The 18,456-nt window shown below is 57.9% G+C and overlaps 1 protein-coding gene across 1 annotated transcript; it reads right to left on the bottom strand.

Moving 5' to 3' along the window:
* Window positions 1-1,820: 1,820 nt before the first annotated feature.
* UNC13D (unc-13 homolog D) lies at window positions 1,821-17,180 on the bottom strand. Its single transcript, XM_065647844.1, has 32 exons — window positions 17,087-17,180; window positions 14,730-14,762; window positions 14,386-14,493; window positions 13,970-14,029; window positions 13,105-13,171; window positions 12,844-13,021; window positions 12,575-12,619; window positions 11,816-11,884; window positions 11,551-11,620; window positions 11,119-11,223; window positions 10,699-10,791; window positions 10,379-10,482; window positions 10,009-10,126; window positions 9,306-9,430; window positions 8,958-9,048; window positions 8,610-8,666; window positions 8,102-8,199; window positions 7,823-7,874; window positions 7,398-7,528; window positions 6,937-7,057; window positions 6,207-6,350; window positions 5,942-6,040; window positions 5,430-5,636; window positions 5,186-5,254; window positions 4,763-4,842; window positions 4,448-4,553; window positions 4,297-4,368; window positions 4,099-4,182; window positions 3,682-3,802; window positions 3,042-3,165; window positions 2,461-2,666; window positions 1,821-2,351 (listed from the first exon to the last, which is right to left on the bottom strand). The coding sequence occupies exons 1-32, from the start codon at window positions 17,141-17,143 to the stop codon at window positions 2,245-2,247; spliced, it is 3,201 nt and encodes a 1,066-aa protein (XP_065503916.1). The 5' UTR covers window positions 17,144-17,180; the 3' UTR covers window positions 1,821-2,244.
* Window positions 17,181-18,456: the final 1,276 nt, after the last annotated feature.

The following is an 18,456-nucleotide window of genomic DNA, read 5'->3' as shown; positions in this document are numbered from 1 at the left end:
ATCTAATTAACACTTCAAAGCTGCATCAACCACTTACCCTTAGTCCAATCACAACAATAATCCAAATTGCCCAATTTGCATTACAGATTAAAGTAATAAAATCAGTACACCTGGGTGCCCGCCCCCTTTGCTCTCGTGTTGCAGCAACCTGCCTGTGTCGCAGTTCTTCACCAGCACGAGGATGCTCGGGGTTTCTTCTTCCTCAATCTGGCATTTGCTGGGTTTTAGATGTTCAAGACACAGGTTTGTTTTGGTTTTTTTTTAATGGTTGGGCTGTCCCTGGAGTTACTTGTGTCTGATCGTTTAAATTTTACTAGTCTTGCTATATAAAGGTGGTGATTTCTTTTGGGGTGTGAAAAGACCCACAAAACTGCCTGGAGCTTAGCAAAGAATTAAGCTAAAACACCCTGGATAATACAGCACAAACAGTCTCACAACAGGTCGGCCTGTGGACACGCTGCCTGTTGCAGCGAGGACAGTCTGGGTGATGGTCGCTCCAGAGCAAGTTAAAGCACAACGATTTTTAAACATACAGCTAAAAATAAGCCGAACCCATAGCCCAGGTAGCTAAGCCTTGCTTTAATAAAGCGCAAGGCTGGTTGCTAATTGGTGTCAACACCAAATTAGCTGCAGAGTGCAGGCATGGGGAGTCCACACTCTCCAGAGAACAACCAGCTGAAATTAAACCCCTTGTCCCCAGCTGCAAGCAGGGACCCTTCCCCGCCTCTTATTTCTCTGCAGCTACAAGGGGGACCTGAACCGAGAGAGTTAACCCAGCAAATGGCTTCCCTGTGAGTGAGCGGCGCCTTAATCCCTCCTGCTGTGGGTTTGGCTGAGCCTGCCCGTGGCATATATATAGATACTAAAGGAGTTTTGCTTTGTTTTGGTTTTTTTCCCCACCCCCACACCAAGGCCTTGACCTGAATTGCCCCAGCAGGCGCTCAGCCCACCGAGCAGGCAGCTGGTGCTCAGGCCCGGCCGGGTGATGCTTTTAATTCCCCGGGGCCGCGGCAGCTCCCAGGGACTCATTGCAGCACAAAGACACCCCCTGGCAGGGTGGGGGCAGAGGGAGCTCTGGATTTATAATTACTAATAACTGCAGCTAAAACAAGCTCCAAAATACCCAGCAAATTGTGAGCACCTGCCCTGCTGAGCATTTTTGCATGGGCCAACCCACATGCCTAAGCCAGCACTGTCCCCTGTGTGCTATGGCAGAGGGACACAGGTCACTGAGGACAATGCCGGGGACCTTTCTGCTGCTCCTGGGCTCTCGCAGCCCCAAGTGCCGCAGGGTTCGGCTCACGGGACTGCAGCGCTCTGCATTGCTGCCCAGCTTCCAGCAGGCTCCCCCAGGGTGATACAATCAGTTATAAAATACAGAAGTCGCACACAAGAACTATGCATGTTTTCAAAAAAGGAAACCAAAAGCAAACCAAAACCACAAAGGCCAACCAGCTGCGCAGGGAAGTGCCAGGCTCCTGCTCCTGTCCCCTCTCAGCCCCGAGGACACGCACACCTGTCTGGGGCCTTTTTTCCATCACCAAACCACCAAGCGCTGCCCATCCTAAAAGTTTAAAGCTGTGCCTGAGCCAGCCCTGGACTTTACGGGTCTCATCAGGCTCTTTCGCAGGCCAAACCCCAGCTCTGCTGGCACCATCAGCAGCTTGACAGGCACCGGACAAAATCACTCCTGTGCAGCCCCCACCGAACCCCAAATGCCTTGTCCCACCCTGCTGCCCCAAAGCACCCCCTGCACAGACTCAGCCCACGCATTAGCTATGTTGCTTTTAATTTAAAATAAGAAGCTTATCCACGAGAAAAAAAAAAAAACAAAGGCAGGTTTGGCCACGAGTTGTCCCCACCCCAAGTAAATGATGGTGCGTTTGCGCTGCCCCGACGCGGTGTTGCAGACGGGAGGGCTGGGGACACGGCCAGGCGATGCGGCACCGGCAGTGACAAGCTCGTGGGAATGAGCAGGGACAGCCACACACTTTCACATCCCCCGTGTAGTGTTGCTAGTCCAGACAGGCAAAGAAATCCCCTGAAATCCCGTGTGCCCGCCCTCCCCAGCCTCACGGGAACATTGCTACCTGAAGGTGGGGGCGAGACGGGCGCTGGGAGGTGCCGGGGGGCACAGGGACCACTCTGTCCCCTGCAGACGGTTCCATCTCCAGCGCCGGCAAAACTCTGGGGGTCCCACTGGCCAGACCTCCCTCATTTTGGGACCGTCTTTCTCCTCCTCCCTCACTCCGTCTCCTTGGACTGCTTGGCTCGTTGCTTGCGGAGCTTAACGAAGGCCTGAGCCTCTTTGTCCCCCTTCCTGGACTCCAGCAGCCGGAGGATCTCGTCTCCTGCCAGAGAGAAGGGGAGGGGTGGTGGGACACCCTCGCTGCGGCCCCTCCTGACGCCGTGGGGCTGGGGGGGCTCAGCGGGGCTCAGCCCGGCTGCGGCACCACGTACCGGAGGGTTTGGGGTGTGTGAGGGGGAGGCGGGTCTGCGGCACCCGTCCCGCGTCAGCCTGGTCCTCATCGGTGTCAAGGCCGGGCAGGTGACGGAGGGGGAAGAAGGCTTCGCCCTCCAGGTCGTTGGACCCCAGCGTGTCGTAGTCAAACACGGTCAGCAGCAGGCAGGCCCCCTCCTGCCGGCACTTCTCGGGGGGGATCAAGCTGTTGGGGGACGGGAGGTTGGGGGACTGGCGCATCCCGTCCATACCAAAATTCAGCCTACCTTCCAGGGACCAAACAGGCTTCCCCAGGGTGATGCTCTGTGGGAAGCCAACCCTCCCTCAGCACCGCACTGACCCCAACCCCTTCGAAACACACCCAACCGCACACCAGCCTGTGGGACCCAGGTCTTCGGGGTGCCCCTACCCCAGCCCGCACCGTGGGACCCCACGGCGGAGCCCACAGTGGGGTGCAGGGGGTGGAATCCCAGGGCAGGACCCGGTTCCCAGAGCAGCAGCCCACAGCCAGGGCTCAGCTGAAGCGTGGGGGGGCTGCGGGGATTTTGGGGAGGCCTGGTGGGTGTCAGCCCCTACGTACAAGTCGAAGGCTTCATCAAAGAGGGGGTGCAGCTCGTTCTTCTTGCACTGGGTGGTCCGGGCCACCACCTCGGGGAACTCGTGCCGGGGCTCCAGGGTGAGCTGGACAAAGGGGTCACTCGAGCCTGGGGGGGGTGCATCAATCAGCCACCTCCTGCCGCCCCTTCTGCCCCAGCGCAGATGGCTGAGCCAGGCTGAGGTGGCCGGACACACAGGGATGGCAATGGGGGTCCAGGGTGCCCTGACCTCCACCCCAGCCCACACTCCTGGGGGGGTGCAGGAGCATCCCCAGCCTTTCCCACACGTGGATCGGCCACGGGTGGCTGCAATAGGAGTGACCCCTCCTGGAGACCTTCCCAAATGACAGCCAACCTGAGAGGCTGTCCCTTGCCACCCTGGCTCGTGCTGCAAACTGAAGGCAGCAGCATGTGGGCACAGTGTCCTGCCTGCCACATCCCCCTGGACCACCCCAGACCAGTGCAATAACTCCCCTTCTTCTCCAAATCTTGGATGCAAAAGCAAAGCGAGACAGAGTCCCGTTACTCCAAGCAATGCCAGCATCTTTCCTACCCAGGGGTATACTGGGGACTGAGAGTCGGGGGTGCAGGGCAGGTGGGGCTCCCCAGCCTGCCCACACTCACCGTTGGAGTCCAGCGGGATGAGGTTGACGGCGTTGAGCACTTCCACGCGGAGCTTCTGCTCCGAAGGGCGGTACAGCGCTTTGATCGTCACGGCCCCGTACTTCTCCGAGCTGGTGTCCAGCTGAGCGGTGGAGAACAAGAATAAGGACGCTGCCTTTCGGCACGCTCCCGAGGGGATGCCCAGGGTCTGGTGAAAGCTGAGGGGGCATTTTGGGGTACTGGGGGGTGATGGGCATCCTCTGGGATGCAATTGAATACCCTCCTGCCCACCGATGGGGCAAAATGAACGCAAACAGCCGCAAGACTTGGGGGGTGGTGGGGAAATCCTGTGTTTCCATGGGTGGGCTGTGCTGGGCAGCCTTGTGTGTGCAAGGGGAGGGTGTGGGAAGGGGCTGGGGGCACCACCCTGACTCCCACCTGCTGCTGGATCCTGTTGCTGAAGTATTTCTGGATGAGCTTGCGGCTGGTGGCGGAGCAGAGGGCCAGGTGGGTCTCCAGCGACTGTGAGGAGGACGAGAGGTGATGGACAAGCACACGGACAGGTCCACAGCCTGGGAATGCCCTCCCCGGAGAGCACCCAAAGGACACCCTGCGGATATCCCCAGCACCCCGTACCTGGAAGGCTGCGGTGCGGAGGGTCTCCAGCGGCAGCCCACAGCCCTCGGCATGGAAGCACAGCTCCAGGCTCTGGGGAGAAGGATGCTGTTAGCTGGGACCCAAACACCTCATCCTTGCCAGGAACCACCGCGGTTTCCCCCCATGGTACCTTCAGGGCACAGTGCAGCTTCTTGTAGCGCTGAGCCGAGGGGACCTGCTGCCCCGTGGCTGCTGACAGCACGGCCAGGGTGTGATGCCAGAGGAGAGTGAGGAGGCTGAAGGCATGAGGGAGGAAGGCTGTGAGCGGGTGGGTGGTGGTTTGGGGGGTTTTGGTCCTTGGGGTTTTGCAAAGCCTGGTTCATTCCATGGGGCTGAGCAGCCAGCCCCAAAGTGGGACGTCCCCAAGGACCATGGGGCTGGCAGGACACTCCTGCTGATGGATGGTGACACTGCTGCCATCATGCATCCCCAGGGCCCCGCTCACCTTTTGAAGTTCTCCTGGACCAGATGCTCGTTGAGATACTGCAACTCCGACTCCAGGAACTTCATGAGTGGGATGATGGACTGCAGTGAGAGGAGAGGGACGTTGGGGAGGGCACAAGGGGACGGTCCCCAGCAGGGCAGAGGGGGGAGAGGGGCAGAGCACAGCTGGCGGGAGCCAGCAGTGCAGGGGGATCCACAGGGGCTCCCTCCCACATGGGCACACTGTGCCTGCTCTGGCCCTGCTGCCAACATGGGCATCAACAAAACACATGGGGGTCTGAGACCCATCACTGGTGTGTCCTGTGCCCCGGGCGTGACGCAGGGAGAGATGGGGAAGGGTGATGGGGGCCTCCACCAAGTAGGGAAGCGTTATTGACAGCTGCCCGAAAAAGATGACTGAGGAGGGGCCAGGCCAGGTACTTACATCCTCGGGCTCCCCAGTGTCATTGGAAGATGAGAGCTCCTGGATGTGTCTGGCGATGCCCTTCTCCAGCTGCCAGAGGGAAATGCACAGAGACACTTGCTGTTTGTCCTTTGCACCAGCTTCCTCATGCCCCGGTCCACCTTGTCTCCATCCCAGGAGCACTGTGGTCTCCAGGCACCCTCAGGTAAAACATTCCCTACTTTGGTCCAGGGGGCAAGGTGGGGGTTCAGTGGCAGGTGGTCACCTTGGTAGCCAGGGCTTGCACCACATCCCGGACCTCGTGGTCCAGGCAGGAGATAGTGCTGTCGAGCTGGTAGTGCAGTGTGTGCTGGATCTGCTGCCGGTCGATGATGGCCCCTGTGCGCTGCTCTAGCTGGGCCCAGTCCAGCTGCGATGGCAGCTTCAGGATCAGCAGCCGCAGCTGCTTGACGTTGTTCACCACGATGCAGAGCTGGGAGAGGTGGGGTCTGCTGCAGGAGGTCCCACATTTCCCCTGGTGCATCCCCCACCGGCTCCATCCCCCTCCTCATCTCCATCCCCATCCCTATCCTCATCCTCATCTCCATCACCATCCCTGTTCCCATCCTGCTCCCCCTGCTCACACCATTTCCCTCCTGCCTTTCCAGGATTATGGCTATCAGGGGTCAGCTGGTCCCCATGACATCTGGGTGCTCAGCATCTCGTCTCCCTTTCTACCCCAAAACCACAGCCAAATCCTTCCTCTCCCTAAGTGGTGGCCCCTGCCCTGATACCAACCCTGTTGGCGGCTTCACCCTCGTTCTGCTCACTCAGCGACAGAGCCTCAGCCCTCTCCTTGATGAGCCGGCAGTACATCAGGGCGATTTTGCACATGTCCTGCACAATAGAGAAGCCAATGGGACTCAGCAGGGCAGCATGGGGACCACCGTGGCGTGGGACACTGGCCCTGCTCATGGAGACACATCTCCAAGAGCAAGAGAGGAAACGTCAGCTGCTGATGCCCATAAGCGTGGCATCTGATGGCAGTGCCCAGCGTACAAACCTCCACGAGCTTCACCATGATCATAAAGGCTTCCTCAGGGTCGGGCCAGTTGAGCTGCTGCCAGGTCTTCACGATCTGGGCGTAGCAGGTGGACAGGTCGACGGTGGACGTGCTGTGCTTGTTGTGCTCCCCAAAAGGCGTCAGCTGGGAGGGCAGAGAAAGTGAATGCAATTTGGCTTGTACGGAAAGGAGCCACCCCAGACAGGAGAGCTGTCCTTTGCTTTGGGGATCCCTGGCCCATCACCAGCTCTATATATCCTGATGTCATCACCCAGTCACTGTGAAGAGTGGAGATGAGGATGGATGGAGCATCCCAAGCCCCCACATCGGGTTGTGCTCCATCATAATCCGACACAGTGTCGCTGGACAAGACTGAAGACTGGGTGAGGAGCCCACAGCCCTCTGTCTGTCTTCCCCGTCCTCTTCGTAATGGTCAGAAGCCAAGAGGATGCTCACAGCATGACCCAAACACAGGCTCATCACCTCGCTTGGGCTGACGGAGAGCAGAGAGGGAAGTGCCATTGGGACGGGGTGTGGGGCCAGGGTGGGATCAACTGGTCCAGGTCACCACATCTTTGCTATGCATTTGGGAGAGGAACCAGCCCATTCCTGGGCTGCAAAGGCTCCTACGTGGTCATTTCAGTGCTGTGAGCGAGGCACAGCGGCAAGGCGTGAAGGGAGCTGGAGTGTCCCCAAAGGATGGAGGGAGATGTTCTCATCCCCGTGTTACCTGGTCCATCTGGACAGCCCTCTGTGCCCTCTCCAGTGCGATGGTGTAGGCCTTCTGCAGCCACTGGGGCACAGCTTCCTTGAACCACTGGTGGAAATTGCTCAGAGCCAGAGGTCCATCCCTGTGGACGAAGGCACCAGCTCCTCCAACCGCACAGCAACAGCATGGGGCCATCACCCCTCCTTGCTCTCATGTACAAGAAACTGCCCCAAGGTGGAGATAGCATGTAGCGCTGTGCTAAGGAGAAACCTCCCTTGTCTGGAAGCTGAGGTCTCCATCAACCCCACTCAGAGACAAGCCTGAAACCCTTCTGGTGATGATCATGTCACCACCTGACACCAACAGCCTGATCTGCCTTCTATGTAATTAGTGTTGTAGGTGAATGGGGAGGATTTGGAGTTCCTCTCAATTAACTGCTCGTTCCCTCACTTCGGCATCTCCCCTCTCTGTGGGCTGGATACCTCTTTGGGACTAAGTCCTTCATCTGGTAGAGCTCCTGCAGGTTCAGGTAGAGCTGGAAAAGGCTCTCGGCTGTGGGCTTGGACATGCTGCTGTCAACCTCACGCAGTTCCTCCTGGACATGCTCTGCGACCTGGAGTGGGGGAAGAGCTGTTAGTGGGAGTCTGGCGGGAAGGCTTGGTCTGCCAGGGGCTCTCTGGGGTGAGGATCAGCTCAGGGGGACTCCTCCTCCTTTTGGGTGGAGATCCATTGGGTCAAGTCAGGAGATGACAGTCACTTCATGAGCATGCGGGGAAAGATGGGGTTTCCCTGGCTTGCTCCTTTTCCAGGCTTGCAACAACCAACTGCCACCTGAACGGCGGCCAAAACCCTCAGCCTGGCTTTAGACCTTAGTCCCATAAGTTCAGAGCAGCCCAGGCTTGCTCACCAAGCTCTCCAGCTCCAGGTAGGCAATGGAGAAGAGATTCAACTTCAAAGTGCTGCAAGAGAGAAATGGGGAATCAGGAGCCTGCCAGCCCCAGCCCAGCAAACCCCGCCTGGCCATGCCCTTGCCATGGAGGTGAGGACAGTGCAGCTCCAAGAGGCAGAGACAGGACCACAAATGCCATGTGTGGAGGCACAGAGCCAAGCAATGAGGCATCAAAGTGCCCTGTTGCCCTTGACCCCAGGGAAGGTGGATGAGTGGGGATCAATCTCTGAAACCTACGTGATGAAGAATTTATTCCAGACTTTCTGGCACTGCTGGAGATCTCCTAGCACCTCCAGGAGGAGTCTGGACAAGGCTTTGCCATTCTCCTCCATGCTCTGCAAAGGAAGGAACAGCTTGTTTTGGATGCTCTGTGATTTTGAGATGACTTGGGCTCCATTCTGATCTGATTTATTTCTATGATTTGTTCTCATGGGGTAGCAATCCATCATGAGATCCACATTAGGAGCACCAAGAAGTTGTCAGTCACACCCACTGTCACCCTGTGCCTGTGTGGCTGGGCTGGAGGCCACCTCCTGTTCTCCTGAGCATTGCACCAAAGCCTTAAGCTTCAATGCACCTCCGCAGCTGCAGGTAACGTGGCCCATGGTATTTTTAAGCTGGAAACCATATCAGAAAACTTGAGAAGCTTCATCTCAGTCTTGACTTCTCAATCCCTTGGGGCCTCCCACCCCAAGCCCAGTAAATTGTTTATTACAACTTCAGAGAGGCAGAGATGGGAACTGACCTTCACCATAGGCTTGAGGTGCTGCTTCTTCATATGAAACCACTCCGTGGTGCCTGACTGCAAGAGAGGAGTTCTGCTGGGATGGCAGGGAAGCAGGAGGAGCAGAGCCAGCTCTGTCACCCCCTTCACCCTCCCTTTCCCCTGGGTGTGGGCAGGACCCAGCTCCATGTGGTGGGAACCACAGGCTGGGACCACCAGGTTGAAGAGGGGCAGGTATTTTCCCCCTCGTGAGGTGGTCCCTGTGGCTTTGCTGAGGTGTGGGCACTGGGCAGGGGATGGAGGGGATGGGAGAGCCACAGAGTCCCACGTCCCCAGGATTGGGGATGATGAGACCCCTGGTCCTGCTACCTTCAGCACCGTGGAGACCATCTCGGGGAGGTCAGGGCTGGGCATGCACAGCTCCCGGAAAGCTTTCATTTTGCACATCTGGACCAGAACCCTGCAAAGCAAGAACCTCGAGTGAAACCCAGCTCCAACCCATCAGAAACAACCACTTCTCCCCGCAGAGAACCTACCCAAACCGACCTCCCCCTCCCAACAACATCCCCCAAGACAGGGGACAGGACAGGTGTCACAGCAGCCTAGAAGCGGGCAGAAAGGGCTCATATGGGTTTTTGCTCAAGCTTACAGGCTTTTCCATCATGGTAGCCAAGCCATATGACCCCATGCTCAACTGGAAACAGTTGCTTGACTCACCGGAGCAGGGACTGGAGCCTCTCCGGGGACCTCGGGACAGAGAGGGGGAAAATGATGCGGTACCTCCGGATGAGGGAGACCCCGTAAGTCAGCAAGGACTGAAAGGACTCGGCCAGCTCTGCTTTCTGGGGAGAAAGAAGAAGATACAGCCTGTCCTCCTCAGCAGCAGACAGAGATGCTGGCAGGACCACGGCACCGCAATGGAGGGAGCTGGTGGGTCCCGTTCCTTTCTAGCCTGCTCCAGGGATGGGAAAACCCCTGATGCCTTTGGTAACTTCTCCCTGGAGGGACTGAACTGAGCTTTGTGCTTAAGCCTCATTGCTCTGCATGAAAAATTCAGTCTCATCAGAGTGCTGCAATGCCATGGGGAAACGGGTGGGGAAAAGTGGGAATTTGGGTCATATTTAAGTTTTGCAGGAGGTTGTGACTGACTTCATAGCAGCGATGGAGGAGGGGGATGGTGGTGCAAAGGGTAAGAGCTGTTCCACAGAGAGGGGGAGCAAAGCCCTGGGGCAAAGGGGCTCCTGGACTCACGAGTTGTCCTGGTCCCCATGGCTGATTCTCCTCAGAAATGCCCTCCAGCCCCCTGGCACCTCCAAACCCCACCAGCTCCTGCCCTTCGTGGAGCACGGGGAGGGAAATGGTCCCAGGAGCCAGGGTTGGGTGCATGGGGCACGTTTCCCCGATCTCTGTCACCCCTCACCTGCTCTGGCCTCAGCCGCTCCTGCACCCACTGGTACTCGATGCTGGTGATCTGGTGGAGCAGGCAGTTGCTGTTGAACTCCAGGCTCTGGTAGAGCTTGCTGTACGCCAGCCACTGCCTGGGGAGGGGGAGAGAGGTTGGTCTGAACCCCTAGGGGCTGGGGGGGACACCCAGGGACCAGCATGGGGACCCCCTCCCCATGGCTGGGGTTGCAGGGGCAAGACCTGGGTCTGCTGGTGCTGCGGGGGGCAGGGGGGCAACACCAGCCATGCTGAGCTCATGGGTCCCATGTCCCCAGGGAGGGCACTGGGGCCCTTGACCCCCCCAGCCCCCGATGCTGTGTGCTGGCTCCCAGGTGTGAAATACTCACGCCATGACCTGGTGGAAGTCGGAGAGATCCTTCTGCGTGGCGTGCAGATACAGCACGGTGCTGGCGTGCCTGCTCAGCTCCCCGTCCCAGGCGATGCTGCCAGCCTGCCAGGATGCAAAAGGAGGGAGATGTGTCCTGGAGCAAGCTGGGCTGAGCGGAGCAGGCACCAGGGCTGGGTGGGTTTGCAGGACTACAGGAGGAATGGGAGCCCCATAAGAATGCCAGGACCAAGCAGGCATCACCACAACCCTCCTCCCCATCACACTGCAGTGATGTATCAGGTGCCCAGCTCTCAGCCCAGCCCAGCTGCCCCTCCATACCTGGTGCTGGAGGATCTCGTAGGACACCAGCTGCTGCAGGAGGTGGCGATGTACAGTGTAGCTTGGCTGCGTCCTGCTGCTCGTGGTGGCCCTCTGAAAAGAGACAAGGCATAGAAACCGTATGTGCAATCATCACAGCTTGCCTGAACATGCAGGGACACAAAGAGTGGGGACACAGGACCCCCAAAAGTGTGGGGTCAGAGAGTCCCGTTTGAAGCCCAGCCAAGGGGTGCAGGTGCATCAGGAAGGAGGACCTCACACTGGCACGGGACTCAGGGTACAGTCAGGCAGGTTTCCAGCGTGTGATAACCCTGGTGCAGGCACTTCTGGTCCTGTGGTAGGGATCTGTGACCCCGAGATGGTCCCCAAGGTCCTGCCAAGGCAATGGAAAGGGACCCCCCCGTCTCCCTCCCTTCCTACCTTCTTGTGGGTCAGCAGGAACTGCAGGTGACACTGTCCCCGGTTGGGGTACGTCTCCGTCCGTGGCTCGAGCTGGTACCACCGGTCGTCCCAGCAGTGCAGGTCCTGCAGGCACCGAGACAAGGGTGAAGCCCCGAGCAGCCTCCCCGAGGACAAGATCCCGCTCAGGGACCAGGTCCCACTGCGTTAGTGAGGCAGGAAGATGCTGTATGGGACAACTCTAGCACAAGATGTATAATCACTGAGCGAGTGTGCTGGAGTGGCTGGGGCACTTGCCACCAAACTGAGGAACCTGGTATCAATTTGTGGCTCTGAGCTGGGGTCCTGCATGAGCTCGGTGCTGCCACAGGGGTGGGATCCTGTCCAAACCCTGGGAGGTTTAACTGACACCTGGGGAATCATTTGGAGGAGAGGATGCACTGCAGCACTCACCTTCAGGCGAAGGACCACATTCCCCAGGAAATCATCCTGCCCTTTGTCTTTGCGAGCATCTTTAAAGATCCTGAAAGGCGTGAATGAAGGAGGGGCTGAAAAGGTTTCCTGCAGCTGTGACCCAGCTGTGGTCAGGGCAAAGGATGACACAGACCTGCCACCCTCCCTCCCTCCTTCTAAAGGCAATTTTTGAAATCCAGCAGGCAAATAAGCATTTTCCAAACCCTCTTTCCTTGCCAGCCATTAGGACTGCACCAGCACCAACCGTTTGAGGCCGTGGAGATCCGTCAGCTCCCCCAGCTTGTGTCGCACCGACTCCACCACATCTGAGTCCCTGCATGGGTGGGCAGTGAGACCCACCATGGGGGGAAGGAGAAATTCAGGTGATGGCAAAACAGTTCGGGGAGTCCCAGTGATGGGGGAGAAGGGAAGGTGCTGGTGGCAAACATGTCAGGACTGAGCCCACCCCCAAAACTGGCTGTCCAGCCAAAATCTGCAAGAACAACCCCCTTCTTGCCATAAACATAACCAGGCTCAGGATCAGCCCTGGCTGGGCAAAGCCAGCCTGGGCTCTCTCTGTCTCTTCTCCCAAGTAACAAATGATAGGATGAGAGGAAACAGCCTCAAGTTGGGCCAGGGGAGGTTTAGATTGGATATTAGGAAAAATTTCTTCATGGAAGAGGTTGTCGGGCATTGCAACAGGCTGCCCAGGGCAGTGGTGGAGTCACCATCCCTGGAGGGGTTGAACAGATGCAGAGATGAAGTTCTCAGGGACGTGGGGTAGTGCTGGTGTTGGGTTAACCGTTGGACTCAGTGATCTTGAGGGTCTCTTCCAACCAAAATTATTCAGTGATTGTATCCTGCACTGTGCCAGCAGAAAGTGATGGGGAAGGGGATCCCCAGCTGGTTTCTGGGGTTTTTCAAAGGATGCAGGCTGAAGGACCAACCAAGTGACCCTCCCAGGGGGCAGGACCTCGCTCAGGGCAGGGGGTGGGGGTCACTGGCAGGGGGTGCTGCTGCTCACCACATGTCCAGGTGGAAGCTGGCCGTCTCCACGTCTCCAAACTCCCTGCAAGGCACCAGCAGGATGCTGTTAGTCCAGCAGCATCTGAGGGCTGTGTAGCCAGCAGGACAGCTGGGCATTACAGGCAGGAGGCTCCTCCCTGGGGGACACCCCAAACCAGCCCCAGCTTCTGGTTGGGGTGAGTGGTGAACTCCCCTCATCCACCCCCAAGAGCCCTGGGCACCCCCCTCCAGCCACCCAATAATCAGAGCCAAGGGGTGCTGGATTACAGGATGAATGTCTCATCCCACACCGGGTTGAGGGTCTGGCTTATGACTTGTGTGCGATGGATTTGGTCTTCAGGGATGAGGTCTTTGACCACAGCCTTCATCCGCTTCTTGTGGTCGGGGTGGGCTGGTTCCTGGCTCTTGGCCTCGATGCCCAGCAGGCAGTATGGGTCACTGAACCCTGCGAGGACAGAGCCATGCAAGTCCCCATCGGGAGCAGCAGCTGTCCCTTTTCTGATGGGACACGCACCCATCTCCACTTACCACTGACGTCTTTACCCAAAATCCCCTTGGCTTCCTTCACGGTGGCTTTCAGGCAGAAAATTGGGCTCTGGAAGAATGAAAAAATCAAATTAAATGAAAATGAAACATCAAAAGAATGAATAATGTGAGGGGACCAGAAATTCATAGAATCATAGAATCGTTTTGGTTGGAAGAGACCCTCAAGATCACTGAGTCCAACCATTAACCCAACACCAGCACTACCCCATGTCCCTGAGAACCTCGTCTCTGCATCTGTTCAACCCCTCCAGGGATGGTGACTCCAGCACTGCCCTGGGCAGCCTGTTGCAATGCCCGACAGCCCTTTTTGGAAGAAATTGTTCAAACATCTAATTAAACCTCCCCTGGCACAACTCGAGGCCGTTTCCTCTGCTCCTGGCGCTTGTTCCTGGGGAGCAGAGCCCGACCCCCCCTGGCTCCAAGCTCCTTTCAGGCAGGTCAGAGATCAGAAGGTCTCCCCTCAGCTCCTGTTCTCCAGCTGAACCCCCAGCTCCCTCAGCCGCTCCCATCACACTTGTGCTCCCGACCCCTCACCAGCTCTGTTCCCTTCTCTGAACTTGTTCCAGCACCTCAAAGGCTTTCTTGTCATGAGGAGCCCAAAACTGAACACACTTTGCAAACTGAACCCTGTGAGGAAGGATGGGGCTGGAGCAGGACCACATCATCAGCTGCCATACAGGCCAGCAAACAGCTCCTGGGCGACTCCCCCAGCACAGCCCAGGCCACCTGGTACCCCAAAACCCAAACACGGGGGGCCAGGAGGCACTTCAGCTCCCCCAGCACCACCATGATGAGGGGACCCATCCTGAGCAGCAGCACACTGGGGAAACACCATTTCCCTGCTTACCTCCAGTTCCTTGACCTGCTGCATGATGAGCCTGTGCTCCTCCACGTCCATGCCGAAAGCCTGGGGAGATGAGAGGGACAGTGACGGTGGCTGGAGAGCAGTAAGGGGCTTCCCTCTGCTCCCAGCTGGAGGGGAGGGGAGAGGAGCCAAGGGCCCAGCAGAAGGGCTGGGGACCAGCTGGAAGCTCTCAAGGGAGAGCCTTCTTCCCACCATCCACAGCCTAAGACAAATATTTCTCCCTAAGGCTAATATTTCCAGCAGCAAACTGTCCCAGCCCTCCAGCTGGATGCTGCTGTTACGTCTTTTAAGCTTCCTGCGAAAACCTCCCTCCGAGTGTTCCTGATCTCCTTTAGCCGGGAGGGTGGATATGTCAGGGGACGGGTTTTGGGGACCCCGTTGGGGAGGTGGGGACCCACCTTTTGCACGTAGGCATAGAGCTCCTGGGAGTCGGCGACGTGGTGTTGCTCGGGTTTACCCAGGCGGTGCTGGATGGTGTAGAGGACCTCCTCGTAGAGCAGGGCCAGCTATGGGGGGACACCAACACCTCACACAGGGCCAGGCCAGCGGGGACTTGCTCCCTGCGTCCCTCGGGACTAGTAGGGTGTCCCCCCTGTCCCTGCCACCCGGCTCCCGGCATCCCAGCCACCACTGACTGTCCCTGGGAAGCATCATCGGGAGCTGAGCCAAATCCCCGAGCCGCAGCAGCTATGTCACCTCCACCAGTGCCACCAAAGGAGACTGCGGTGGGGCCACGTCATACCTCTCTCTTGGACAACCGGTGGGACAGATCCATCTAGAGAAACAAGAGAAGCAGAGAGGTTTCCCATCAGGTCTCATGGTAGAGGGTGGTTTTAAGAGGAAATCACAGCTGGGCAGGGCTGGCATCACCCATACCCCATCAGGCTGGGATGCCTTGAAGATACTGTGACACCCCACAGATGCCCCATGGCCAAGGGACCATTTCCTCCATCACCCACCAGCAGAGTGGCATGGGATCTTCACCCCTAAACCTGTTAATTGAGAACAGGTTGGTGAGGATGGCAACAGCAATTTGGGGTGAGCCGTAGGAGGCTTTAAAAGCCAACTACCCACCTCTTGCCCCACAGAGCTGCTCGCTGGCTGGGCCAGGGCCAGCAGGACCAGGTTGGAGAACAAACTGGCCAAGGGAGGGGGCAGGTGGCCAAAGTGCAGCAAGGGGCTGCAGGATGGGCAAGGAGACTCCAAAAAACCATTGGGATTTGTGACTTGAGTCCACTTGCCAAAAAGCACCATGAGCGCTGCTGTGATGGTGCATTGCTCAGTGTTGAGCTGAAGGTCCATGCCCCACTTGAAGGATGGCGAGCAATAATATTTGCTTTCCAAAAGGCAATAAAATTAAATCGGTGCCATGTGATGAGGCACAGCCCAGCTCCTGCAGTGCTCAGCCCCAGGGCCCTGCTGTCCACGCAGTCCCCTGCATCTGCTTTTCCAACCACAGCCTGCATGTGGCCTTCACCACGGCTGAGCAACTCATTCCTGCCGTGGAGCCAGGCCGGGTGACCGTGACTTTGCCACCGCCACAAGCCGGGTGACACAACCAGCGGGAGGGGGACCGGTGCCCCTGTGCCATGCATTTGAGCTCCTGGTGCTGGAGCCTCTGGGAGTGCAAGGGAGCAACACCAAAAAATACAATGGACATTTTTGAAATTAGTTTGGCCCTTTCCACCACCCCAGTGCCCTGCTGAACCAGGGCTGCCGGGGACAGATGGACAGACCAGCCCTATCTGTGGGTCAGCCCAGGCTCTGAAATGACCTGAGGATCCCCCTAACAGAGAAGAAAACAAAAAAACAAAACAAAACAAAAACCCGAGCTGGAACATTAACATTTACTCATGGCAAATCCAGGGCTGCCATAATCCCCCGGCCATCTGGACTAAATTCAACTCTTCCACCTCCGGCAAGTTTAACCCTTGAGCTGTTTCTCTCCCACCTGCCTCCCTGCCCCTTCTCCTAATCCCTGGTCAGTGTCGGGGGCGGCAGGGGCTCAGCAGCCCCTGGGAAAGGGGACCTGTTGCACCCAGGAGGGTCCCTACCTGTCCGTGCCTGCTCCAGGGCACGGCGCCATCCCAAATACTTCAGCATCCCTGTGGGCAGTGCTGGCCCATAGCAGGGTCACAAGCACAGTGGGCAGAGAAAAAGGACTTTATTTCTGTGCTACTCTTATTTATCAGCAAGGAACAAGTGTCTGTTCCTGGGTTCAAGAGGGCAAGGGGTGGGAAATGGCTGATGATTTGGGGGCAGCTCCCTGTTGCTCCCTTCTGCCGTGGGGGGTGGCTGCTGCGGGATCTCGCCCATCTGTGCACGGGACTGGTTAAGCTAAAGCTGAGCTGAGCCCCCAGGGTGTGTTTACTGCTGCTAATCCCCACGCCAAGAGCCCAGCTCAAATCCAGGAGTGCTGCTTAAATCCAGGTCTGGATACAGCCACCAGCATGCCACCCCCCCATCAGCTGCAGCAGCGTCACCGGTGCCAGCGGGCAGCTTGGCTGTGGAGACAGCGACACTTCGGAGGGACGACGGTCCCTGACTGGGGACACCATCATGACAGATCATCCCAGGGTCCAGCATGGGGGATTGTGCCCTCACATCCCCAGCAGTGCATGCAGAGCTGCAGGTCCCATCTCCACGGGGACAGACACAGGGACACCATCTGTCTGGCCACTGCCAAGGACATCGGTTGGGTTGGTGGAAAGCAGGGCTTGAGGGGAGGGTCCTGGCAGCGGGAGCCCAAAGGTGCTGGGAAGCTGCAGCCGAGCAAAGCGGGGACACTCTATGTTGGTGCAGAGCTGCAGCTGACCCTGTACCCAGCCCTTGGGTGCACAATTGCATGGGTACATATTTGCACAGGTACCTGTTTGCACGGGTACAGCCCCCCCCCCCATCCCCGCCCCACTCCTTGCACACCCTTGCAAAGCACCCGGCCGGGACAGCGACTCGGCTGCACTTCCCTCATTCCCTTTTACAGCCTCAGCATCCAGCTCTGCACCCCGGGGTCCCCCAGTCACAGCTGTCCCAATCCCCTCCTTGAGGCCATCACACCCCAAACACGTTCCCCAGCCCCCTGGGGCCACGGCCACCTACCTCGGGGCTCTCCTCCCCAGGGAGGGTCCCCACCGGGGTCCCGCCAGCAGCATCCATCTCGGGGGGAGGCTCAACGCAGAGCAGGGGAGCGGCTGCAGCTCTGGCTGCCGGCGCAGCCTCTCCACCTCGCTCGCATACTCGGAGGAAACCACAGACCTTATCTCGTCACGGCCACTTGAGCGAGCGGAAACGCGTGTGGGCCTCCTTCGAGAGCAGCACCGGGACGCAGGCGCCCCAGCCCCGCTTCTCGCCGCCCTGTCCTGCTCGGTCAGCCCCTTGGTGACGGGGACTTCATGGCACAGATGAGATGGGGGCAAGATAAGGTGTCACGTCCAGGCCCCACTATTATTCATGAGTGAGGAATTAATTGGGAGCAAGTGGACAGAAATAGTCCTGAGAAGGCAAAGTCCAGCAAGGAAATGGGGTGGTGGGGAACAACATGGAGAATCTGGTCTCCAGTGTGGTTCCATCGTGCTCTGTAAGTGCAGATGGGGACCCTGCAGGAAGCTGAAGTCATTTTCAGCCCCAGTGGATGGAGAGGATTTGAAACCCCATGCAAAAGCTGCAGGGTGGGAAATCCCTGTGGCACCCGAGCGGGTTGAACAAGGTTGGGCTGAGAACTGATGCAGTCAGTGCATGTGCCAGCGACGGCACCAGGAAAGGCCGTGTGGCCTTTATCCCCAACAAGCTGTCCAGGCATAGCTGGTTACTGAGAAAAAAAAAGCAGCAGGAAATGGAGTTAAAAACTTGTGCTTTACTGTAAGCTTTCATTCTTGTAAACACTTTATCTGATTGCAACTCACCAGGCAGTTGCCTATCACAGCCCAGCAGCAGCGCCCACCCGTCTGAGATCCCTATCGAAACGGGAGGAGCTGCAGCCCAGGAGATGACTGAGGGAAGAGCTGGTTTGCTCCAGGGCGTTTAATGTGTTTATACACAGCCTGGGGAAGGACATCAGTCCGTGCTCAACACTTGCACGTCGCTGCTGCGGCTGCTGAGCACCCGCGGGCTCTGCAAAGCAGCACAGAGACCATGGTTGATGCTGAGCTCTCCATCGAGGGGAGTTTTTGGCTTTCCAGCCTTCCTATTTCTGGCCCCTAGACACCCCTGGGAGCTGTAAGCAAGAAGATTCAGATGCAACATGGGGGGCAGAGGCTCGCGGTTGGCTTTAGTGGTGCTGTGTAGCCTGTCAGGGATTTCTGCTTAATCCAAGCAGGAAATCATCACTGTGGAAACCGCACTGGAAAGTCTGTCCTCTCAACGACTGTACGAGGCATTGCGAACAGATGACTCCAACAGCATGGAGGCACCTGCAGTGATGCTGGCTCCAACCAGGGCTGCAAAGAGCTGCAGGAGATACTGGCAGCAGC

The sequence above is a fragment of the Caloenas nicobarica genome, chromosome 18 (assembly GCF_036013445.1).
Source record: "Caloenas nicobarica isolate bCalNic1 chromosome 18, bCalNic1.hap1, whole genome shotgun sequence".
Classification (NCBI taxonomy): Eukaryota; Metazoa; Chordata; class Aves; order Columbiformes; family Columbidae; genus Caloenas; species Caloenas nicobarica.
Note: the sequence above shows the minus strand (reverse complement) of the source record. Positions and strands in the feature narration are given on the sequence as shown.

Excerpts from the sequence above, each read along its gene's own strand:
- UNC13D (XM_065647844.1), bottom strand. The coding sequence starts at position 17,143 with ATGGATGCTGCTGGCGGGACCCCGGTGGGGACCCTCCCTGGGGAGGAG. Across the intron at positions 10,483-10,698 it reads ACGAGATCCTCCAGCACCAG|GCTGGCAGCATCGCCTGGGA; the intron begins GTATGGAGGGGC and ends GCATCCTGGCAG. Across the intron at positions 6,351-6,936 it reads GGGCTGTCCAGATGGACCAG|CTGACGCCTTTTGGGGAGCA; the intron begins GTAACACGGGGA and ends CTGCCCTCCCAG.